General features: G+C 37.1%; 1 protein-coding gene across 2 annotated transcripts in view; it reads left to right on the top strand.

Moving 5' to 3' along the window:
* The window catches only part of MYO3A (myosin IIIA), a 224632-nt gene that overhangs the window by 142262 nt on the left and 55318 nt on the right, over window positions 1-27052 (top strand). For both annotated transcript variants that reach the window (XM_047755030.1, XM_047755031.1), the window contains exons 18-23: window positions 1060-1186; window positions 5526-5736; window positions 9594-9741; window positions 20090-20243; window positions 22963-23051; window positions 25266-25395. In XM_047755030.1, the coding sequence (XP_047610986.1) occupies window positions 1060-1186; window positions 5526-5736; window positions 9594-9741; window positions 20090-20243; window positions 22963-23051; window positions 25266-25395 (859 nt within the window). The remainder of the gene's footprint in view (window positions 1-1059; window positions 1187-5525; window positions 5737-9593; window positions 9742-20089; window positions 20244-22962; window positions 23052-25265; window positions 25396-27052) is intronic.

Raw genomic sequence — 27052 nt, 5'->3', positions numbered from 1 at the left:
TGCTGACTTTGGATTTTATTTGTTCTTGTTTTTCTAGTTGCTTTAGGTGCAAAGTTAGATTGTTTACTTGAGATTTTTCTTGTTTCCTGAGGTATGCTTGTTGCTAGAAAATTTCCTTTTAAAACTGCCTTTTCTGCATCCCAAAGGTTTTGGGTTTTTTAATTTTAATAATATATTTTATTTAACCTAGTATTTTCAAATTATTACCATTTCAATATGTAATCAATGTAAAAAATTATTGAGACATTTTACATTCTTCTTTCATATTGTATCTTCAAAATTTGGTGTGTATTTTACACTTTCAGTGCAAATGCTCAATAGGCACATGGGAAAAGTTGCTAAATAAATCTCACGTGTAATCAGGGAAACTCACCAAACTGATTAAAAATGTAAAGGTCTGACAGTGATAAGTACTGGCAAGGATATGGAGTATTCATACATTGATGATAAAATGCTCTACCATTTGGAGAATAATATTTAATATTTTAAAATATGCATAATATTCATCCCAGGGATTCAATTTCTAGATATATATACTTGAGGAAAATTTTCTCCTAAGTATGCAAGCTTCCCATATGTTTTGGATTGTTGTGTCTTTGTTGTCATTTACTTCTAGGTATTTTTTAATTTTCTCCTTGATTTCTTCAGTAATCCATTGCTTGTTTAGTAGCATGTTGTTTAGTCTCTGTGTTTGTGTTTTTGCAGGTTTTTTCTTGTTAATTTATGGTTTTATAGCATTTTGACCAGAAATGATGCTTGATATGATTTCTTTTTTTTTTTTAAGTTTACTGAGGCTTGATTTGTTTCCCAGAGTGTGATCTATCCTAGAGAATATTCCTTGTCCCTCACTGAGTAACAAGTACTGTGCTCACCTCTAAGATTAAAATAACTAGTGAGGTGAGCTTATTTGGATCCTTGTCTGCTTGAGTCGCTTGAATTTGATGTCATAGTCTGTGGGATGACCTTGTTATGCTGGAGGCTAGTCTGTCCACACCCACAGTCACTGCCTTGCTATCCTCAAGGGGAGAGTGATGTGAATATTTCTGTGCTATGTTTCAGCAACTTGGAAGTATATATAGTATACTGGCTGCCATCTTGAACATTGGAAACATTGAATTTTCTTCTGTGGCAACTGAGCACCAGATGGACAAGAGCCACATTTCTAATCATGCAGCTCTGGAGAACTGTGAGTTTCATTATCTTCCATTCAAAACCAAACTCTTAAGAAAAGTCTGGAGTTCCCATCATGGCAAATCTGACTAGGAACCATGAGGTTGCAGGTTTGATCCCTGGCCTTGCTCAGTGAGTTGATCCAGAGTTGCTGTGAGCTGTGGTGTAGGCTGCAGACACGGCTCGGATCCCACATTGCTGTGGCTCTGGCGTGGGCCGGCAGCTACAGCTCCAATTAGACCCCTAGCCTGGGAACCTCTATATGCCATGGGAGTGGCCATAGAAAGGCAAAAAGACATAAAAAAAAAAAAGTCTGATGACATACTGTAAGTCTCACTTAAGGATAATTTTAAGCAGTTGTATTTTATGAAATCCTAAAAAAGAATACTCAGATTGCTTATTGTAAAACGAAGTTTTCAAAGTCCACTATTTAAAACAAATCCTCGTGTCTCCAAATTAACTAATTTTTTGTAGAAAACATTTTGAAAAACTAGGCTTTCATGGCTATATTAGGGGCTATTACATTTCAATGTAAAAAAAAAAACAGAAAATGTAATTAAAATTTAGCAAACAGATCTGAAAAATAGTTGAAACTGTTACTGTATAGATTTGGCATCTCTAAGACCTGAATATTTATTTTCATACCAGCCAGGTTTTTATATATACATAAAATGATTCTTTTTTTTTTCCATTATAGCTGGTTTACAGTGTCCTGTCAATTTTCTACTGTACAGCATGGTGGCCCAGTTACACATACATGTATACATTCTTTTTTCTCACATTACCATGCTCCATCATAAGTGACTAGACATAGTTCCCAGTGCTACACAGCAGGATCTCATTGCTACTCCATTCCAAAGGCAATATTATTATTATACCTTCTTCTTCAGTTGATTAATTTGAGAGTCATTTTCTTTTCCTTTTTTTTTCCCCTAGGGCTGCACCCATAGCACATGGAGGTTCCCAGGCTAGGGGTCCAACCAGAGCTGCAGCCACTGGCCTACACCAGAGCCACAGCAACATGGGATCTGAGCTGCATCTGCGACCCACACTACAGCTCATGGGAATGCTGGATCTCCAACCCACTGAGCGAGGCCAGAGATCAAACCCATGCCCCCATGGATGCCAACCAGGCTTGTCAACCACTGGAGCCACAACAGGAACTCTCAGTCATTTCCTATTTAAGAAAAGCATATCATGGTAGTTGCTTCAAATCAGCTTGAATCTTGCTAGCAGACTTTGATGAATTATTTCACTAATGTTTTTCACTGATATCTTGCAGTGGCAAAGCTTTTTTATTTAGAATATACCCCATTGTTTTATTTTAATACTGGCATATGTCTCTACCATTCCATATTTGCTAAAAGTTTCATTTATAACTTAGGAAATCATGATATAAATTTTTATTTATATATTTTTTTCTGATTTACCCTTACTCAGGAACAGAATGAGATGTTTTTGGGTAATTTCAGTGGGCCAAGTGCCAGACCACTCTGGTCTGGACCTCTCCCCAGATTCCTATCATCTCTAGCCCACTGAGTCTCTGGAACCAACTTGGTAATACAGCAGAACAAGTGTCTGAGGTTGGCATGTAATGATTAGCAGGTATCTGGAAAGCTTGCTCTGGTTTTTCACATATGAAGAAAACATAATTGGCGCAAAGATATTAGGGCATCAGAAGTGGAAATAATAACCAGAAAACGCCAATGAAAAGAGTCAAACCTCACCATCTAATCATAATTAGGAAAGTTATCAGCCACCAACAGAATGTCTCAATAGAGATATGTTGTGGTTATGAATACGCTTAGAAACTACCCATTTCTTTTTAGCAGAATACTGTCATATCAGTCACAAAAGGTTAATATGAATATAGTTAAAATTAATTAAAGCACTTTCTAGAACAAGCCACTCATGGAAAATAGAATTTTACTAGTTGACAGTAGAGTGATTTATAATTAAAGTTACAAGGAATTATCTCCAAACCAAGGCCATGTTTCCAGATGATTTTTACAAGTGCATGATTTCAAGCAGGCACCAATTTTGTCCATTTTATCCCATAACTCTCTCCCAAATATGACCTTTCTCTTTGTCTCCATCATCATTATTCTCTTATCTAAGACAGTTGATTCATTCCACATCAATTCTTGAACTTTTCCAGGCCATTCTCAACAATTCATTCAGAAACCACTCAATGTGTGTCAGTGAGGTGTCTCAATCTCCCTTTCCCCATCCTTGTCTCTCTCCTTCTCCCCCTCTCTCTATCTTCCCACTTATACTTCTTAATTAACTTCCCATTCCCTCTGGATAAAGACCATCAAGCTGAGAGCTTTACCTTACGAAGTGTTCTACTTAGCAGTACATCCCTAAGACAAATGCCTGACATGTAGTAACCGCTTAATAAATAGATATATGTCAGATGAGTGAATAATGCGGCAATGGAAATAAAAATAAACAGTCATAGGAGACACTATTCAGATACAGATCCAAGTGGAATTACCAGAAAAGGCATTACAAATTACTAGAGAAGCAGTGCTGTCATGCAACTGGCCAACTATTTGGAGGAGGGGGTGTTTGAATCCTTCTCATACACCATACACCAAAGTGAATTCCAAATGTATATCAATTTAAATGCAGATAATTAAATAAATAATTAAATGTAAAGGGAAAATGCATTCGTATTATCCTAAGAGGAGAAAAGGCTTGAGGGACTTTATGTGCAGAAAACCAAGAGAAGAAATGATTTTTTAAAATGGATCTATAACTACATAAAAATTTAAATTGTCTTATACTAAAAAAACAAGAAAACAAATGAAATTACAATGCAAATGAAAATGAGGGAGAATACTTGCAGCATGTATATCAAAGCATTACTCTCTTTAAACTCTAAAGAGCTCTTAGAAGTTGATTATGAAGAGATGACTCTATCAAATAACTAATAAAAATATGAAAAGCAACTATTCAGCTTCACAAAAAAAAATTGAAAGAAGAAAGCATTATTTTTGAAAATAATAATTCCTGGTATCTAGGAAATTGTGTTGAAATTATTTATCTTTCATTTGGCTGATAGGAATGTTGGTTCAGAGTTGCTAAAGAGCAGCTAAAACGTATGTATATAAAAGCTTAAATATGTTTATATCCTCTGAACCAGTTGCTGATTTAGGCAATTTATGCAAATAATGAAAAACAGGAATACAGATTCACACCCAAAATATTTATCCTAGCATTCTTTACAATTGTGAACATATGGAAACAACCCAAACATCCAACAGTTTAATAACTGATACATTATGATGTATGTCAGAATATTAGGCAGCAAATTAAAATTATATTAACCAACAGTATTCAACCAAATATGAAATGCCTAAGATGTTAAGGTCAAATATTTGTGCAGAACAGTGGCAATAAACCCGCCTAGAAGGAAAGAAATGTAGAATGTTTTCTTTGAAGGTAAGATTTCTGCAGTGAGTCTGTATTACTTCTACAATGTGAAGAAACATTTTGTTTAAATAAGGCTCAACAGTTTAAGCCGTATAACCAAGAAATATCTTGTCCTACATGCTAAAAGTAAATTTCAAATATTCAAAATATTTTCAAAGAAGAACAACTGATTTGAAAAATTAGCCTATCTGTCATGTCATCTGTCTACATGACATGTTTTTTATATCATGTTTTTTATATCCAAAAATGATTTTTGTTCACTGAGCTTAAGTTTTACTCATTTAAAATTCCCTGTGATATTTGGTTATCATTGAATAGTAAATGTTTATTCAGGCAATAGGTTTGCAAACTTTAGTCATTGAAATATGTAACAAAGTAATATGATGAAGGTACATGAATTTCAAGATATTTTATGCTTATTTGTTTCTATATTGCAGAAGTTACTTAAAATACACTTGTTGGGTATATCCCTGAAGTCTAGGTAACCTTGCAATTAATTTCTATGTTTTGAAAATGTGTAAAATAGTGGTATCCAGTATTCATGTTTTCATGAATCTTATATTATGTTCATCATGAGTATTATATTCGTTATGTTTTTAAATTGTTTAACATAATTCAGTGAAATTATTTGTGGTTTGTGCAGCTGGTCACTCTGTCAGCCAGTTCATCTTGGGCTGTGCCATGTTATACAATCGCCTACCTTTAACCAGAGATAGGGGAAGAAATGATCAGAAAGGGACATAAAACTCTCATTAAATAGGAACTTATTTTTGCATTATAAAATCTTCACATTTATCTCATGTCATTTGAAGAAGGTGAATTAAGATGGTTTTCGTTTTCCGGGAGATTACTTCATTATCAGGATGTCTTCTAATAACACATCTTTATTTATTTATTTATTTATTTATTTATTTTAGCTGCTTCTTTGCTTTGCATTCAAGCAGATGAGTTACAAGAAGCTCTCACTTCCCACTGTGTGGTCACTAGAGGAGAAACCATCATACGACCCAATACTGTAGAAAAAGCTACTGATGTCAGGGATGCGATGGCTAAAACCTTATATGGACGCCTGTTTAGTTGGATCGTCAATCGCATTAACAGCTTATTGAAGCATGACACATCACCCGGGTAAAAATCTTTATGGAAACGTTTTCCCCAAATGTCAGGGGAAGTAAATCTGTTTTCTAATTTGCTGATTTGTGTATGAGTCCCTTTGAAGATATTTCTCTTTAGTATCATTTAATTATTAAAATTATATTTCTGGTCGATCTGCAATTTCCTAATGGTACCACTTCACTGCACCATGTAGCTGATAAAACTTTAAAACTGTTGGAACGTAAAAATGGTAGCAATATGAATAAACATAAAGTGATTTTTTTAATGTGACTTCTCACTATCAATGTATATGTTCTTTCAATTAGAAGGTGCCCTGTGAAGCATATACCATTTTGTACTTGCAGGTCAGTTCAGCAGTTCTTTGTCTTGAGGGATTGAATTAGTCTTCAAGGCAAAGAAAACCTTTCTTCTCACATTTTAGCTCTCCCTATAACCCTGTGAGGGTAGGTATGACCTCCAATGAAATTTGATTCAGAAATGCTCTAGATAACTAGTAAATGGTAAGAATAGGTTATGAGCAGTAATGTTATGTGATCATAATAGATGTAAGATGTAATATAAGTCTACAACCTGGCTAGTACCTTATCTTTGAAATAAAGATAATCTCAGCCTCCGCTGACCGAGTGCTCTCTATACACCAGGGATTGTGTCTACATATATCCTTACACTTACATCCAAAACTTCATTCTGCCATAAAGTACACAATCTTTGGAAATCTGTGTGTGAAAAACAATGTGGATTCCTACCTTAAGATCACCTCATTCACACTTCTTATGAAGCATGAAAGACCATTTTACACATATCTCAGGCATGCAATTCACTGTTATTTTTTCCACTAAAATACACTCCATACCATAATACTTAAACCCTCTGAGATATCCATTATTCTTCCATGTGTTCTGAGCTCTCCTTCAAAATTGCTTTTTTTCCTTCCTGCTGAATTGTACCCTTTCTGACTAGATCTGCAGATTATAATCCAGGTTGCCCATTTTGACTTCATAGCCAAAATACCTGGCGTATTCATGTGTACCATCTCTCTGTTGGATGTCATGCTTTCAGATGAAAATGGAAAAAATCCAGAATTTTTAAATATCTGTGTATTCCATAAAATGTAAGCATATCTTCAGATACCTGACTTAATTTTGTTAGTTGTCATCCTCATGCTTGGCACTAAGTGGTACCCAGGAGGCTATGATGTCTAAACAGGTAGATGTGCCACTAGCTTGTTTAGGACGTGGTAACGTTCTTTTCCATACACTCATGAAAACTATCCAAATCTGAGATATCTAGATTTTTTAACAGAAAGTTTAAAAAAACTAAATCAAGACCATTCAAGTAGTTTAGTTCAGTCTGTCAAGATTTACATTAAGATTTTGGAGAGGTATGTTCTATGCCAAGTTTGTTTCACCAACTTGTTGTGTGACCTTGGGCAAGTTACTGCATTTCTCTGCCTCTTCCTCCTCAGCTATTAAAGAAAAGCATGGAATAACAAGTCATGGTCTTCATTGTTGGTGGGTATGCTGGAGCCTTTTAAATAAGAATCTCTTGAAAACTAGGTTCCTCCACTCCAAAATAAAGTGGATATATTCTACATACCCACCAAAATACTGTACCCAGGTATGATTCCAGACCGCTTTCAGGCCCTTAACTGATCCCAGTTTAAGAATCCCTGAACCAGGAGTTCCCACTGTGGCCCAGCAGAAACGAATCCAACTAGTATCCATGAGGATACGGGTTCTATCCCTGGCCTCGCTCAGTGCGTCGGGGATCCAGCATTGCCGTGAGCTGCGGTGCAGGTCACAGATGCAACTCAGATCCTGTGTTGCTGTGGCTGAGGTGTAGGCTGGCGGCTGTAGCTCCAATTCGACCCCTAGCCTGGGAACTTCCATATGCCACTCATGCAGCCCTAAAAAAAAAAAAAAATCCCTGAACTAGAGCACCTCTAAGATCCTCCTGGCTCTAACACATTATTATCATGTGAGTTAAGTAACTATCGCAGTGGGATTCTGTGGGACAAAGAGATTGTAAAAGAATAATAAGCTTGATTAAGCCAGAATAAATTTTAACTAGACATTTTCCCCATGTAACCATGTCGAATTACACTTACTATTCAGAATAGAGATTTTCAGAGGTGTTTGGATAATTTTTCTTTTGTCGATCCTGTCACATTTTCAGTGTTCTGTAAGTCTGCATTCTGAATTCAGTCGGTTCTTCCACATCTAGAGAACATCCTTCAAATCAGAGCGTTCAGTTGCTGCTCTCATTTCCAAATCACTTCCTCACACGACACTGAGTTAACCTAGAATACATAAACAGTGAATGGAAAGAGAAAGGTTTGGAGTTCCCATTATGGCACAGCGGAAACGAATCCGGCTAGTAACCATGAGGTTGCAGGTTTGATCCCTGGCCTCACTCGGTGGGTTAAGGATCCAGTGTGTTGTGAGCTGTGGTGTAGGTCACAGACACAGCTCGGATCTGAGGTTGTTGTGGCTGTGGTGTAGGCCGGCAGCTGTAGCTCTGATTGGGATTGGACCCCTAGCCTGGGAACCTCCATATGCTGTGGGTGCAGCCCTAAGAAGCAAAAAAAAAAAAAAAAAGTTTGTGTTTTCCTTTCTAAATTCATAAGAAAATAACTTTGCAATATCTATATTTCTTGGGGGAGGGACAAACTTTTTGATTAAGTCTCAGAGCTTTAGTGAACAGAAGTAACCTTTATGGAGGTGCAGGGGAAAAATGCATTTGGAATATTGAATCGTAAAATAGTATTTAATTGTATTTTAAAGTATTTAATTGTAAAATAAATTCACATACATTTATATCTATCTCCATGTTACTATTTGTCTCATGTTAAAGATTATGAGTGAATAATTTTTTAAAGTAATTATTTTTTAATTTATATATTTTTTTCACTTTTCTAGGGCTGCACCCGTGGCATATGGAGGTTCCCAGTCTAGGGGTCTAATTGGAGCTACAGCTGCCAGCCTACGCCAGAGCCATAGCAACGCCATATCTGAGCCTCGTCTGCAACCTACACCAGAGCTCACAACAACGCTGGATCCTTAACCAACTGAGTGAGGCCAGGGATCGAACCTGCAACCTCATGGTTCCTAGTCAGATTTGTTAACCACTGAGCCATGATGGGAACTCCAAATAATATTTAAAAATAAGTAAAATATTTTTATGAGTTCCCGTTGTGGCTCAGCAATAACAAACCTGACTGGTATCCGTGAGGATGCAGGGTCGATCCCTGGTCTTTAATGACTGGGCTTCGCCTTAAGCAGTGATGTAGATCGCAGATGCAGCTCACATCTGGCATTGCTGTGGCTGTGGTGTAGGCTGGCAACTGCAGTTCTGATTTGACCCCTAACCTGGGAACCTCCATATGTCATGGGTGTGGCCCTAAAATAAAGATACTATATATAATAGATATATTAGCAAGATGTTTTAATTGTCCTGAAATTAGAGACTACTTTCTACTTTTTCACAGAATTTTTGCTTTTCCAGTATGCTTTTTATTGAACATATTCATGCTATATTCTGGATTTTCCCTGTGATTCATGACTCACCCAGAACTGTGACATTGTGTTCACAAACCTATAGAAAACAAGCTTACTTTGTTTAAGTATACAAGATAGTATAGGAGTAGCTCTGTATTACAAGGAAAATATTGTACCATTTACATTTAGGAAAATTAATGCTACCTACTTTACGTTCTGTGGAGGGAAACTTTTTCAATTACAAAAATTTTCACTCTGTGTTCTGATAGTAGTTTCTAAGCTAAATCACAGAAATGACTGAGATACCCTGCTTTGTATGACCTCCTAAGAAAATAAATAAGAACTCAAAATAATGCCTCTTCAATTTTCCAGAGGGAATGATGATGAGCTAAGCATTGGCATTCTGGATATATTTGGCTTTGAAAATTTCAAAAAAAATTCCTTTGAGCAGCTGTGCATTAACATTGCAAATGAACAAATTCAGTATTACTTCAATCAACATGTGTTCGCCTGGGAACAGGTATGTTGAGGTACTCTATTATTTATAGTATAGATGCATGCAGTGTGTGTTATATACAGAATTGTACTATGAAGCAGAGTCTAAATCATAGATATAAAGCATCAAACATTTAATAAAGACCAAAAAACTTTCCTTTTCTCCAAAAAGTTAGTATGAATTTAGTGTGTCTTAATTCATAATGTTGAATGTCCTCCATCCCAAATCACTGGACTCTTTTCCAAAACTTAGCAGGTCTGAGCCCTTGCAAACAAAGACATTTGCTTTGGAAATTTATGTAAGCAGATGTGTCCAGCAGTTTCTCTTTCTGAAGACTGCATTGCTAAAATTCTATTTGAAATTTAAATATCCATCTAAAATGCATTAACTTCAGAATTCCAGTAGCTAGGCAACAGAACGCAAGATAATGGATTTGATGTAAATGCCATGAAGTGGTAATTTTGTCAGAGTACAATGTGTAATTTATGATTCAGCCTCAAAAGTCAGAGACTTACTTGAATTGCACTTGGCCAAACAGTAGTATTAAAATTATTTAAATGAGTTTATCAAGTCTAAATGAAATAGTCATATTTTATATCATTATATGTCAGTTTTCCTTTAAATAATATTGTGTTTACTGATTAAAACTGAAGTTTTTGTTTAAATTTGAAATAAATTAGAGGTACATGAACCACTTTTGATTCAAAATAATTGGGTTTATTGCAAATTTACTTTGAAATTGCACTTTGAAAACAGTGGTCACCAAAAAAGAATTTGGACTGTAGCATTTCTTAGGTCAAAAAAGGGACATAAGGGAGTTCCCGTCATGGTGCAGTGGAAACAAATCCAACTAGGAACCATGAGGTTTCGGGTTCAATCCCTGACCTCGCTCAGTGGATTAAGGATCCGGCATTGCTGTGAGCTGTGGTGTAGGTTGCAGACGCAGCTCAGATCTGGCTTTGCCATGGCTATGGCGTAGGCAGGCAGCTACAGCTCTGATTCAACCCCTAGCCTGGGAGCTTCCATATGCCACAGGTGTGGCCCTAAAAAACCAAAAGATTAAGAAAAAAAGGGGGACAAAAGTTTAAGGTTTTATCTTTGTTTGCACAGCTCTCATCTACCCCAGGATCTTGTTCATCAAATATTCATTCTGTTGCCCTCTCTCTCCACCCCTTCTCCACTCCTCTTCAGCAGTGCTACCCTTTAACCTAGTTACATGTTAAAACCCTGGAAAGTCTTTGAATACAAAACCTTTCTCCAGCCCTCTCATGTCTGTAGTCATGGCCCTCTCTTCCCTTCACAACCAAGCTCCTTGAAAGTGTATTCAATATTCATTGTAATGTATTGATTTCTTCCCCTCCTGGGTCCATTGAGCCCATAGCATCCAGCTGTGTACCTGCCCCCACCGCTCCCATGCTATTCTGAATGCTATGCTATTCTGAATCTCATCAGGTATTAGTATCAGAAGCATTTTGGTCTCCATGTTATTAGTCTTTCTGTATTTTCAACCCTCTTCACAGGTTCCTGTTTTCTGGAAAATCCCTCAGGCATCACTAGCACACCTTCTGTTTCACTTCTTCTTTGATGGGTTCCTCCTTTACTCTTCCTGCACCATCCCTGGATGCATATTAGAATTACTCAGGTATCTTTGTAAAATCCCAGTGCCAAGATCCTGTCCCAGTCCAGTTAAGTCAGATCCCTTGGAATAAGACCTGGGCATCACTGTTTTTAAAGTTTCCCAGTCTCTTCTAGCGTGCAGCCAAAGTTGAGAATTACTGCCCTAAATGCTCATTCCCAAGGAGTTCTGTCCTTGATCCTCTTCTCACATTCACTAGGAAAGAATCTGGTTCCACTCTCTGAACCTGTCCCATCCCCATCTCCAACCCATGCCTCTCTGAACCACCTCCCTTTATGACAGCTTCTGGAGCTTTATCCAGACCTGAACTCATCATTTTCCCTCTCACCTACATTCTTTCTTGGGGAATGACATCTCTATCCACCAACTTACTCAAGCCAAAAAATGTTTTGTTGCATTTCATTTCTCATTTCTGAAATCTAAAAAAAAAAAAAAAAATCAATGAGACATTCATATCCCTTCCTTCTCCATGGTCCAATAAAAATATTTGACAGTGTACTATTTGGTTTACATTTTTTATCTCTCTCACTAGGCTGAAAACTCCTTGAGATCAAGGGTTGTGTCTTGATTCTTTTTTATCTTCAGAGCCTTGACCCAGAGAAAATGTTCAGTAAATGTTTATTAAATCAATGTCATCTTGTTTTAATGACTCACAATGTTCACAGAATCCATTTTAACGAGAAATCGAAATAAGTAAATTTGGGGGGGGGTTGCACTTTTTGATAGAGATCTATTAGGATTACCTCCTTCATGGAACCAGGTGCACTTTTGTATTATTTCCCATCTGACTACTTAATAACCTGTGTTAGTAGACTTCAGTTATTCTTCTCTTTGGGGTGGTTGAGGTTAGAATCTAGTTGTATTGGAACTAATCTTTAAGCTAAGGTACATATCTTTCAATACTTACTTGCTCTTCCCTTTTTATAGAATGTTTTAGTTTATAGTTCACTTTGATTGATAGATTTGAATTTCATTTATGATCCTAAGGCTCCTAATTCTTTTGTCTTTGGGCTTGCTACAAATGAAACTCCTCTGTATGGATCTTTAAAAAAAACATCCTTGAGAGGCTTTCAAGACAAAACCAACTCAAAATTGCCCCCAACAAATTAAAAATACAACCAAGATCGAGGATTATGCAAAGCACTTTGAGGAATTAAGGCCATTCCCAATCCCTTCAAATGCCTTCCTTGGGTAAGGACTCAAGAATCCCTGCTTCATAATCTTATGGACCAGCATTGGCAGCTGAGTGGTCAGGTTAGTGAATCAGTGATCTGGTAGACACAAGAGTACTCAGTGATTCTGTTGATTTTAACCTGTGGGTGCACATGTTTGGGTATTGTTTTCTTTCGCTGTAACATCCCTGTGAAAGCAAAAAATTATAATCAGAAGTGCTTATGTAACTGTATGCATTAGCTATCAGAGGTGAAGAGAGCGCACTTATAGCAATTTCTATACATGAGAAACAACTATTAATGCAGATCATTAATTAAAATCATGGTCACACTTTTTCTGGTCAAACGTAGTCATAGATTTGACCTAAGAACTCCTTCATTTAATAAAGCCATTACTGCTTATCAGGAAGACATAGTAGTCTCAGTTTCATGGACATACCAATAATACGTCCAGTCGGAGTAAGATGCAAGCCTCAGGCAGCATCTTCCCTGATAAAACCACTTCTGATCCTGCTTAAACTACAGATATTATTTTCATTGACAGTCCTACAACATCGGGACATAAGTTAAAGTTTTGCTGAAGGCATTTCCTTTTTCAGCCCCAGTTCAGTTTGCACATAATATATAGCAAAGTTGATTTTGAAGGTATTTTAACATCTTTAGTAAAAGAGTTTATGACAGTGACCTAGTTTGTTGAGTGGATAGCTTTGTTTCTCAGAATGGTTGCCCACAGCTAACCAATTGTATTCCTTTGAAACATTCCTAAATCTGAGAACCTCACTTTCAACTCACTGGCAGCTATGCATCCTTTCTTCTCAAAACCTAGTTTTCTATAGACATAAATTATATTCCTCAGAACCTCACCCACAACAAAAGCACCCAGAACTTTATCTTTTTTTTCTCATTATCTAGATATTTAGAATGTGTAAGAGAGCTGGTCTGGAGTCATATTATTTTTCTAATATATATAATATATAGCTCCAAAGAATTTATGATTTATGATTTCATTTGAAGCTAATATTTGATGTATATTTTAAGCTTCTGTACTTTTACAGCACTGGAAGAACCATTTGACTTTATAAAATGTAAAGGAACAATTTATATCTGAAAACAATAGTTTGAAAATTAAATAATAATCTAGGTCCCCACTCCTGCAAATAAATGAGTATTGTTATAATCTTTTAAAATTCAAGACTCAGTCAAACTCTTCTAAATAAGTTGCAATTGAAAAGTGTATTCTTTTCTCTCAATTTTATTAATTCCACAAGTTAATTTTTCAGTCTTCTCTATTCCATTTGTATAACATTATTTTGACTCATGCTATTTACTTCCATATTTTTCAAAAAGCTTTTAATTAGCAGCTCAGAGAAGAGCAAACAAGCCATTGCATTTCTGATAAGGAGGCATCTATTTGCAATAGCCCTCACAGTGAATCTCCGTGGTACTTATATAGGCAAGGTTTTGCTTTTGTTGGGTTTGTTTTTGTTTTGAGGTTTTCTAGGTTTCTTCTATATAAAAGGGAGCTCAACAGTAGTTAGAGTGATAGAAAGCTTGAAGTTCTATTCCAGTCAGAGCCTTGCTGGTGCTATAGTGGTGGGTTTTGTCCTTTTAATTTTGTACTGTGGTATATTCCTTGTGGTATAGAATGTACAAAAAGAAATGCGCCCTGTTCCCTAGAAGTTTACAGTTCAAATCAAGGGAGATGAATGCCAACCATGGATTAGTCTCCCATGGACATGGGTTTGAATTGGAACAAAGGCCATTGTTCTTTGGGGCCAATAGGCACCCAGAACTCATGTATGATGCTACAAAGCATCGTCCTAGAATCTCGAAGATTAGCTCTGCTTCCTCACATGCCTGTCTATACCTCAGATGAGCTTCATGATCTATGAATGTAGCACATTTTTCTGGCTATTAACTGAACTAAAGTTTTTTTTAGTGAGGTATTAATATTTGTTTCTCTAAATAATAAGCTGTGTGTATGTATGTATGTGTGTGTATGTGTCTAGGTGTGTGTGGAGGGGGTGTGAACATATATATATATATAATTTATATATGCACCCATGGGTTTAGAATTAAAAGTCAGAAGTCATTTTATAAGCAGGAAGCTATTTACAGCACATAATGGAAACAATAACTGCAATTATGGCTCAGGCTTCTCACAGAAATTGATGTGTATAAATTTTATCTCCAGCTGTTCACATCCAAAGTTTAAAGCTTTTGAGATTTTGAGTGTGGGCTCCAGCACATAATTTGTGACAATTACAGAGAACAAAAATTCATTCAATTATATAGTATCTACACTTTCAACATTTTTTTAACATCATAAAGTTAAAAGAATCAGTCATCTGATAAAAAAAATGTGTGGGTGTTCAAAAGAAACTTCTTATAAATGTTTTCAAATTTTTGTGCTTGCAGCACGTGAATTTTTTTTTTGTCTTTTTTTTTTTTGCCATTTCTTGGGCCACTCCCATGGCATATGGAGGTTCCCAAGCTAGGGGTCGAATCAGAGCTGTAGCTGCCAGCCTACGCCAGAGCCACAGCAACGCGGGATCCGAGCCGAGTCTGCAACCTACACCACAGCTCACGGCAACGCCGGATCGTTAACCCACTGAGCAAGGGCAGGGACCGAACCCACAACCTCATGGTTCCTAGTCAGATTCATTAACCACTGCGCCACGACGGGAACACCCTGAATTTTTATTTTATACCCAGATTTCTTCCCTGTTAATGTACACCCTGTGTATGCAGTGATGACAGTATTTGTCTTATGTGAGCTCTCCAAGGAATAAGGCCATTTTATAGGCATTTTCCTTAAGCATTGACAGCCATACATTTAAGAAACCCTTGGTATACCATATACTTCCTTTATAAAGGTTTGGCCAAGTTTTAAGTTACTGTTTGAGATCACACACAAATGTTGCTTAAACTTCTCACATACCAAATGAGTATGGAGCTGATACCCAAGTGAGCCTATGAATGTGGACCATTTCTGCAGCATCTCTTCGCTGAGTGTGCCACTCTGCCCCTCCAACCCCTGCAGGCCCCCTCCTGGGCTCCTGAGTCCTCCCCATCCCTCACTCAGCACCCGTGCTGCACACAATCTATTTCTTCTCCATCGTTGAAAGTGGTCAACACCCTTAATGTGATGTGGGGAGTTTTGGTGCTTATTTTGATAATATGTTTTAAATCTTTCGATTATGATTTAAAATAATTTTGAATGAAATATACAATTAGAGCATAGATTCATATATAGTTACAGTGGTTTTCTACATGTGACGTTAGTGCAGGGATAACCTCTATTATTTTTTCTTTTTTTTTTTTTTTTTTTTTTTTGCTTTTTAGGGCCATATCCATGGCATATGGAAGTTCCCAGGCTAGGGGTGGAATCAGAGCTACAGCTGCCAGCCACAGCAACTCGGGATCTGAGCCGCATCTGCGACCTATTCCACAGCTCACAGCATACTGGATCCTTTACCCACTGAGCAGGGCTGGGGTTCGAACCCATATCCTCATGTATACTAGTTGGGCTCATTACTGCTGAGCCACAATGTGAACTTCCTCAGTTATTTTCTGTTGCCAAACTGAAAGACATTTTTTGGTGAAGACTTAAACATGACAGTAAAGGAAAAAGTTTAAGGTGAAAGAGATCCTGGTGTATAGAAAGAAAATTGCATTTCCAAATTTCTAACTGAAGTTCTTCCTTATCCTAAACCAATATCTGTCAATAGGATATAAATTTGTAAAGTCCACTATGGTTGTTAAAGACTTTTCAAGGATGGGTACCATACACAAAAAGTGACTCAGTGAAATTTTTCATCTCAGCATGTATCGTATACCTCTTTTTCTGAAAAGGAAGTTGTTCTAGGGAGCATCATTTGAATCTCTTTTCTCCAAAGTTTGTTAAATATATGCAAAATAAAACAAGCACATTTTATTAGGAATTATCCAGAATAACTTTATCATTAGGTTACTTGTCCAATTCTGGATTAATGACATATATCTTTCAAGTTAATGATAACATTCCCTGGGGCTTGCTATTAACATTCATACAAAGATGCACAGGACGATTGATATCAGCTTTGGATAGAAAATACAGAAAGAAATAGATTCCAACTTCAGTTTAATTTAACATCAAGAGCTTAAGTTTTTATAGCATGAATATTTACCACTTTGCTCTGTTTTTTTTAGTAGTTACTTCAATAAACTATTATTGCTAAAAATAATATGCATGTATAGAAGGAGAGCAGATGATAAAGCAAACATGGTAAAATGCTAGGTATTGGGGGATTTGGATAAACGAGAATTCTTTGTACTGTTCTTGCAACTTTTCTATAAGTTTGAACACAGGCACGTAGAAATGACAAAGGCGTTGGTTTAGACCTTAACCTCACAGGCTCTGTGTTTAAAACATACAAAACTTCTTTTGAACTTTGCCATTGCCATTTCAGCTATAATCTGCTATCAGTATAATGTGTCTGACAGTCAGGTAATTCTGGGTCTGTGTAAATCTCCCAAGGTTACCTTCAAGTGAAAAAGCTGTGAAACTTCAAATATGGTTTCCATTTTTTGTACTGGGAAAACTGAATGTCTTTCAGGTGATCTACTTTTTAGACCAATGGATTCTGCCTCATTTTTACATATTCAGTTTACTTTTAATTAAAAATATATATTTATTTTTTTCCTGGTGACACTCTTGAACTGTGATTTCAATTTTATAAGGCTCCTAAAGCAATGATTAAAAGTTTGGTTTATTAAATGCAACACCTACCATTGGCTAAAATTCTTCCATGAAGATGCCAGAACTAAGTTCTCTTTCTGTGAACTCATGTACATTATACATAGCATTATCTATTCTGTGTAACCTTGCATTTTGAGTATATATTTACTAATCACACGTTTTATTTTAAGTCCACTGAGGACAGGGAATTGGTTTTAAACATTTCTTTTATCACCCATCACAGTGCCTTATTAAAAGATATGCAGTGAAAATAGTCAGTGAATTAAAGAATATATAAAATAGTAATGAAAATGACCTGTAATTTTAATTTGTGAATGGCGCCAGACATTCTGCTCCAGTCAGTGATTATTTGATACACTTCCCCAGTAAGAGTTGCTTTATCACCTAAGAACTAGTGAGTACCCTCCAGGCATCACTACAGGCCATAGTTCAGAGGTGATGTATGTTTTCTCCTGTACAGTTCGTAGCACTGCAGTTGGGAACCCAGTATGAAGGCAAAAATCATAGAAACCCGTTTCTTCCTGTTCCCTTTGTAAAATAAGTCATCACCATCTGTGTTGTGCTGGTACCACCAACACAGTGATTGTTCATTGCTTTTATTTTAGTTCATTGTTCATTCCTTTTATTTTAGTTTATTTTATTCATCTTGTATGACAATATGCTCAACAGCAAATGATGATTAATGTACCTGATATTTTCAGTTTGTTAGGTGAAGATTGTTACTTCCTTTTAGTATATGAGAAAATGAAAATTTATTTTTTGTTGTATTTTATTTTATTTTTATTAGAGTATAGCTGACTTACAAAATTGTGTCAATTTCTGCTGTACAGCATAGTGACCCAGGCATACACACACACACATGTAATTCTTTTTCTCATTCTATCTTCTATTGTGTTCCATCCCAAGAGATTGGATATAGTTCAGTGTGCTGTACGTAGGACCTCATTGCTTATCCATTCTTTTTTTTTTTTCTGTCTTTTGTCTTTTTAAGGCTGTACCTGAGGCATATGGAGGTTCCCAGGCCTCAGGTCGAATCAGAGCTGTAGCCACCAGCCTATGCCACTGCCACAGCAATGCCAGATCCAAGCCGCATCTGTGACCTACTCCACAGCTCACAGCAATGCCAGATCTTTAATCCACTGAGCAAGGCCAGGGATTGAACCTGTGTCCTCATGGATGCTAGTCGGATTCATTTCCACTGAGCCATGATAGGAACTCTGCTTATCCATTCTAAACGTAATATTTATTTTTCATTTCACCTTTTTTATTGAAGTATAGTTGATTTACAATATTGTATTATTTTCGGTGTACAGCACAGAGATTCAGTTATTCATATATATATTTATATTTTTTATCCTCTTTCAGATTTGTTTCCTTTATAGATTATTACAAAAAAGTGAGTGTAATTCCCTGTGCTATACATCAGGTCCGTGTTGATTATCTATTTTATATATAGTAATGTGTATATATGTTAATCCCATCACCTAATTTATCCTTTGTCTCCTCCCTTTCCCCCTTGGTAACCATGAACTTGTTTTCTATGTCTATAGGTCTGTTTACATTTTGCAGATCAATTCATTTTATCTTTTTTTATATGGCACATATGAGTGATATCAAATATTTGCCTTTCTTTGTGTGTCTGACTTCCCTTAGTAGGGTAATCTCTGGGTCCATCCATGTTGATGCAGTTGGCATTATTTCCTCCTTTTCATGGCTGAGTAATATTTGAGAAAATGGAAATTTAAAGACTAAGAAGATTCTGAAAGATTCAATGGCTGGTTAAGTGGCAGAGGCCCAATAGGAACCTACATGCTCGGGGTTCTCCATCCATTGGTTGTTTCTATGATCCACAGCTCTTCACTCCCAACAGTTTAAATGTCATCACGACTGAAAAGTTATGTTCTTGAGAGATCCAGCATTTCTGAGTTTAGATAAAAGGCTTAAATTGGGGGAGATGTAACCCTCACATAGACTTAATTAACATTCTGTAAATTCTAGAGCATAATTTTATTACAATTCTTTAAAAACATCATCTCCTGCATGGTGAAAGCTTGAGATGCGTATAATTCTAGCATTGAGACTAAAAAAGTTTTATTACTATTCTGAGTATCATCAGTACTGACTTTGATGAACCAGAAGCTCTGGGGAGAGAAAAAAAAAAATGACACCCTTAGTTTAAGGGCAAGGTCATAGGGAGCGATTTTTTTTTTTTTTCTTTTTACAGCCGCACTTGTGGCATGTGGAAGTTCCCAGGCTAGGGATCAAATTGGGACTGCAGCTGAAGCCTTCACCACAGCCACAGCAACACCAGATCCAAGCTGTATCTGCAACCTGTTACGCAGCTTGCAGCAATGGTGGATCCTTAACCCACCAAGTGAAGCCAAGGATTGAACCCCCACCCTCACAGAGACTACATCAGGTTCTTAACCCGCTGAGCCACAGTGGGAATGCCATAGGGAGCAATATGTGTAAAGTGGGATTTTAGGGAGTTACTGCCAAGTTACATATTGTTCACAAAATCTGGGAGTTCCCATTGTGGCGCAGTGGTTAACGAATCCGACTAGGAACCATGAGGTTGCGGGTTCGGTCCCTGCCCTTGCTCAGTGGGTGGACGATCCGGCATTGCCGTGAGCTGTGGTGTAGGTTGCAGATGCGGCTCGGATCCTGCGTGCTGTGGCTTTGGTGTTGGCCAGTGGCTACAGCTCTGATTTGACCCCTAGCATGGGAACCTCCCTATGCCGCAGGAGCAGCCCAAAGAAATAGCAAAAAGACAAAAAAAAAAAAAAACTGAAGCGTTTCTGTACATGTCCTATCCTGTTATAGAATGAATACCTAAATGAAGATGTCGATGCTAGAGTTATTGAATATGAAGATAACCGGCCTCTCCTAGATATGTTCCTGCAGAAGCCAATGGGTTTACTGTCCCTCCTTGATGAAGAAAGTAGATTCCCCAAGGCCACTGATCAGACTCTTGTAGGTGAGTTTTAAACTCAGTATGTCTACATAGTTTTCATGTAATGCAGTCATGTAATTTTGAATGACTTTTTAATTTTTTAAATTATTTAGTAGGAAATAGCTATGACAAAGCCACATATCTAACTTTAAAGAAGATAGTTTGGATCTAATATGTGGACCGGTGAATATTTAGAAAAGAGTGAAATATTCACTGATGAATTAAACAAGTTTCAACATTGGACTTCTCCTTCTATGATGATAGAGCACAGCTATAGGGTTTTATGTTATAAATGACCTTAGAAATTATCTAGCCCCAAATTAGAAATTGTAGGGCATGGGAAAAGGACAGCTCCATAACTGGAAAAGAGCTACGTAACAGGGAGGAAATAAATTCATCTATGGTGTTCTAGTTGTTTATCCAATATAGGCAAATAACCTCAAATTCCTTAATAACCTCTAAGTCACAGTACGTTAATCCATGTTCATGGTATTAATCCTGAGTCTTCAAGAATGGTTAAACATATTCATTTTTCTCTTTGAGTGGCAGAGATGTGTATGTTATATTTAAGGAGGATATCACTTAAAATGGTTAAAATTTTTTAAATTTTAAATTTGAAAAAACTTTAGATTAAAAAACAGATTTTTCAGCTATCTGATATTAAATTAAATTTTTTAAAAAAACTTAAAATTTTTTAAGTATCTGAAAAAGACATTTTAAACAGTTTTAGATTTTAATGATATACCAGTAAACTAATCTCGTTTGTCATTAAGTTGTTATTGAGTATATCAGTTCTTTTCCATTTGGTTATTTTTTTAATCATTTTTATTTTTTCCATTATAGCTAGTTTACAGTGTTCTGTCAATTTTCTACTGTACAGCAAGGTGACCCAGTCACACATACATATATACATTCTTTTTCTCACATTATCATGCTCCATCAAAAGTGACCAGGCATAGTTCCCAGTGCTATACAGCAGGATCTCATTGCTTATCCATTCCAAAGGCCATAGTTTGCATCTATTAACCTCAAATTCCCACTCCCTCCCACTCCCCTTGGCAATCACAAGTCTGTTCTCCAAATCCCTGATTTTCTTTTCTGTCAAAAGGTTCATTTGTGACAAATATGAGATTCAAGATATAAGTAATATCATATAGTATCTTTCTTTTTCTGACTTATTTCACTTAGTATGAATCTCTAGTTGCATCCATGTTGCTGCAAATGGCATTATGTCATTCTTTTTTATGGCTGAGTAGTATTCCATTGTGTATATATACCACATCTTCTTAATCCATTCCTCTTTTGATGGACATTTGGGTTGTTTCCATGTCTCAGCTATTGTGAATAGTGTTGCAATGAACATACGGGTGCATGTGTCTTTTTCAAGGAAAGTTTTGCCCAGATATATGCCCAAGAGTGGGATTCCTGGGTCATATGGTAGTTCTATATTTAGTTTTCTTAGATACTTCCATACTGTTTTCCATGGTGGTTGCACCAATTTACATTCTCACCAACAGTGCAGGAGGGTTCCCTTTTCTCCACACCCTCTCCAGCACTTGTTATTTGTGGATCCATTTAGTTCTTTATTTATGCTTTCTAGGTTTTTACTGAAATTCTCTATCATATTTGATTTTTTGAACACATTAATCACATTTATTCTAAAGTCATGTTTTATAACTTCAATACCTGGATCTGTAATCCTTTTTTTGTCATTTATTTTCTTTTGACTTTTTATTAGTCCTCATATTTTAGCATGTCTGGCTGGTTTTTTTGATGCACTTTTTAAAATTAAAGTTAGTTGATTATCAATGTTGTGCCAATGAAAAAAACCATTGTGTTCCCTGATATAAGAGGCACGTACTATGTATACTAAATACTCACAGAAAATTTAGATCCACATTTTTTTCCCTCATTTACTGTTGGTAATATGTAGATTCTGCTTCTTACCATTAAGCAAGAAATGTGTGATGTTGTTTCCTTTTGACTCTCTGAAGGGCTTATTTTCTCCTATTCTGTTTCTTACCATTAAGCAAGAAATGTGTGATGTTGCTTCCTTTTGACTCTCTGAAGGGCTTATTTTCTCCTAGTTGGGCAATACTAGACGGAAAAGAAAATAACCCCAAAGTTGTAGGGAACTCATTTCATAGTCATTACTTGATTTCGATGTTAAAATGTACCTTCAAGTTCATGCAACAATAGAGAACTTGTGTTGGTAAAACTGTTGTATAAATACTTTATGATCTTACTGTGTTTCCTATGTAATCAACAACAACATGTAGCTCCTCTTGTAGAAAGAGAGCCAAAATACAAATTTCTAGGCTCATGGCTTCGCATTCAGCTATGTTTCACAAAGCTCTCCGGACAATCTCAAGCATGTGGTTTCTTTCCTCCATAACAGATCTTAAAATGTGGTCCCCAGACCCAGAACATCACTAGGAACTTACTAGGAATGTTAATTCTTGGATCCCACTCCAGAACTACTGAGTCAGAAGCTCTAGGGGTCGGGGAGTCTAGTCTAGCAAGCCCTCCAGATGATTTTCATGCTCATTCATGATCTCAAGTTTTGCCCTAATGTTTTATAATTATATTACACATCTGCACATAATAGCTGTATATAACTTCCTATGTTTTTTCACTGCACATTGTCCATTTTATAGTTAAAAAAAAAGATGAGTCTGTCAACCAGTATTTTTTTTGAGGCCCTCCTCTGTGCTTGATATTGAAGTTCAATTTTTTTCTACAGAAAAATTTGAAGATAATCTGAAATCACAGTACTTCTGGAGACCTAAAAGAATGGAGCTCAGTTTTGGAATTCACCATTATGCAGGAAAGGTAAGAACTCTGAAGCATTCTAATTGAGTCTCTCTTTAGTCTTTCATTGAATAGTAAGGCCATGAACTTTATGGCCAAAAATATTTTTTAATGGTTATAATGAGATAAAGAGTCCATCTTTCTGAACCTAAGATCTGGCTTGGGATGAGATTGGCTGGCAATGGACATCTGCTTTTTTCCCTGTTTTAAATAGTACCTGGGAACCTTTATCAACTTCCTTCTTCAGACTTAAGATGCTTCTCTGTCTACTGCAGCCTTTATGTCTCCTCCTTCCCAACAAGAAAAGGTGCCAGGCTGAAGGTGTGGCCAGTTAACTGAGCTGATTAATTAGAAGTAGCTGATGGACTGCCATACAGTTGGAGGAAGCAGTGTTTATGCACTGATAGATATGCCTTCCCACACCAGAGCAAACCTCAGATATGTTATCCTACACCCAGAAAACATTCTTTCCCTTCTGTGGAAAATAACAGGTCTTTCCCTCACAATGATATTATAAATATTGGAGGGCTAAAAGATATTCAAGTCGAGAAGGAATGTATGGAATGAGAAATGCATAAATAAAATAAAATAAAAGAGCACAGAACCCCAAGCATTCTAGTCTACTACAACATCTGGGTCAGCCAATGTGTCACAGACTTTTGTCCCTGAAAACAAAAGTCTGCCTTAAATATATTTATAGCCTTTCTCATGATTGTCAGCACATGATTTTTCCAAATAAGCCTCCTTTAAAACATACTTTAAGAATTTCCTGGAGTTCCTGTCATGGCTCAGTGGTTATCAATCCGACTAGGAACCATGAGGTTTCGAGTTCAATCCCTGGCCTTGCTCGGTGGGTTAAGGATCCCACATTGCTGTGGCTGTGGTGTAGGCTAGCAGCTACAGCTCTGATTAGACACCTAGCCTGGGAACCTCCATATGGCACGGGTGAGGCCCCAGAAAAGAACAAAACAAAACAAAAAAAAGAATTTCCTGTGATCATTTTATCTAGCTGTTTTTAACAACTATATTAGTCTTCTTGGGCTTCCATAACAAAAATACCAGAGGCTGGGTGGCTTAACCAACAATTTATTTTCTCGCAGTTCTGGAGGCTGGAAGTTCAAGATCAAGGTGCCAGCAGAGTTGGTATCTTGTGAGGCCTCTCTTCCTGTTTGCAGACGGCTGCCTTCTCTCTGTGCCCTCATGTGGCCTTTTCTCTGTGTACCTGTGAGCGGGAGAGAGAGCTCTCTGCTGTATCTTCCTTTTCTTATAAGAACACCAGCCCTATGGGATTAGAGCCCCCCCCCGCCCCAGCCTTATATAACCTTCATCTACCTCTCTATAGACCCCATACAATCCATTTAACCACTTTTACCTCCTTATACACCCTGTTCCCAAACACAGTCACATTGGGGATTAGATTTTCAACATTCTAATTATGGACGAGAACAATTCAGTCCCTGACAACAATCACATGGGACCGTCCTCCAGAAACCTTCAGCTTACATTGATCTTTAAAAGGTCTGGAGTTGCCATCATGGCTCAAGGGTAACGAACCCAACTAGTAACCATAAGGATGTGGGTTCAATCCCTGACCTCACTCAGTGGGCTAAGGATCTGGTGTTACCGTGAGCTGTGGTTTATTTAGGTCACAGACATGGCTCAGATCTGGGTATTGCTCTGACTGTGGTGTAGGCCAGCAGCTGTAGCTCTGATTCGACCCCTAGCCTGGTAACTTACATATGCCACAGGTGTGTGGCCCTACAAAGCAAAAACAAAACAAAACAAACAAACAAAAAAACCCTCCAAATTATTTAAAAGTGCCAGCAACACAAATACCCACTGAGACAAAATGTATAAAGGCCTTTGCACTGCAGGCGAGTCAGTTATCAGAGAAATGAGAATACCTTCATGGCCCTAACCCTCCAAACAGAGAAGGGGAAACACAGAGAATTTCCACCATAAGAAATGGGAGGAATCAAAACTCTTTGATCATTTCAAATCAATAAAATCAGTGGGACACACATTTTTCCCTGAAAAGATAACAGTGGAAACCTGGAGAGGTTCGCTTTTCCAACCAAGTTGTAAGGGACTACTTTTATAAATTTTGTATGTGTCACTCAGCAATGAGGAAACTCTCAATAAACATCTATTGATAATGATGCTGCTGCTGATGCTGATGATGGTAAGGATGATGACATTGATTGTGAAGATGATGACAACACGCTTTGTCAACAGGTCACCTATAATGCGAGTGGGTTCTTGGCTAAAAATAGAGACACTCTTCCAACTGATATTGTGCTGCTTTTGAGGTCATCAGAAAACAGTGTAATTAGGCAGCTAGTCAGCAACCCTCTGACAAAAACAGGTAAGATAAGGCAATTTCCTTTCATTTATTTGTGTGTGAGGTGGTTTTTTCTTTTTCCAGTTTGCTTTCATTGTGAAGGTTCCTCACGCCCACTCAAGTAGTTTCTGCCTCTGTGATTTTTATGAGTGTAATCCTCAGTTTTTCATGTTGGTTTGCTTTCAGCTCACTAAATATGCATATATTAATAGCCTCTGCCCAGATCACCTGAAGAAAATATAAAACTAAATGTAAAGAAGCTAGGTTTTCTTTACAGAAATGTATTCGAAGCACTCGCCAGGAAATACGGTGGTGTCCTGGCTACTTACTAAAAGAGTCCAATAAGTCACCTCCAAAGAGTTCTCAGTTACCTGCTGTGTCAGGTGTGGGCAGCTTTTGGATCATTCTTTGGGAAAAGAGTGAAAGTGAACTAATATTTCCTGGTATGTGTCAGACATAGTGTCACCTCTCATCAAAATTCTGTGAAGTAGGCATTATTATCCAAACTGTAACTCAGAAACTTAGTAAATGATCCAAAATTGAGCACCATAGCTGGTATTCAAACCCAGATCTTCTGGCTTCAAAAGACATAATTTTTTTTTTGTTAAACCATGATTTTCCATGGCTTTGGGTTGTGTACAATTGTATAACCCTAGCTCCAGGCACATATTTCTCATTGTTAGGTTGAAAATGTCCTTTGCCTTCAACCCTTCTTGATTTGCTTATAACCACTTCATGTGAATTAATAATCCATATGATTTTTAAGGCCCATTGTAAAGCTTACATTTGCATCAAAAAATGTCAGATTCCGTTTAACACATGCAAAAAAAAGCAAATTACTCCCTTTATCATAGTTACTTCAAATTTTTTTTTCCACTGTACAGCATGGGGACCAAGTTAAACATACATGTATACATAATTTTTCCTCCCTTGTTGTGTTGTGATGTAAGCATCTAGACATAGTTCTCAGTGCTACACAGCAGGATCTCATTGTAAATGCATTCCAAGAGCAATAGTTTGCATCCATTAACCCCAAGCTCCCGATCCCTCCCACTCCCTCCCCCTCCCCCCGGGCAACCCCACGTCAATTCTCCAAGTCCATAATCTTTTCTGTGGAAAAGTTCATTTGTGCTGTGTATTAGATTCCAGATATAAGTGATATTATACAGTATTTTTCTTTCTCTTCCTGACTTATTTCATTCAGTATGAGGGTCTCTAGTTCCATTCATGTTGCTGCAAATGGCATTATTTTCTTTTTTATGGCCGAGTAGTATTCCATTATGTATATATACCACATCTTCCTAATGTGATCGTCTCTTGATGGACATTTGGGTTGTTTCCATGTCTTGGCTATTGTGAATAGAGCTGCAATGAACATGCGGGTGCATGTGTCTTTTTAAGGAAAGTTTTGTCCAGATATATGCCCAAGAGCAGGAATGCTGAGTCATATGGTAGTTCTGTATGGTTTTCTAAGGTACCTCCATACAGTTCTCCATAGTGGCTGTACCAGCTTACATTCCTACCAACAGTGCAGCTTACATTCCCTTTTCTCCACAGCCCTCGAGTGCTTGTTATTTGTGGACTTATTGATGATGGCCATTCTGACTGGTGTAAGGTGGTATCTCATGGTAGTTCTGATTTGCATTTCTCTAATAATCAGGGATGTTGAGCATTGTTTCAT

The sequence above is a fragment of the Phacochoerus africanus genome, chromosome 12, assembly GCF_016906955.1.
Source record: "Phacochoerus africanus isolate WHEZ1 chromosome 12, ROS_Pafr_v1, whole genome shotgun sequence".
Classification (NCBI taxonomy): Eukaryota; Metazoa; Chordata; class Mammalia; order Artiodactyla; family Suidae; genus Phacochoerus; species Phacochoerus africanus.
This window is presented reverse-complemented; position numbering and strand designations above follow the sequence as displayed.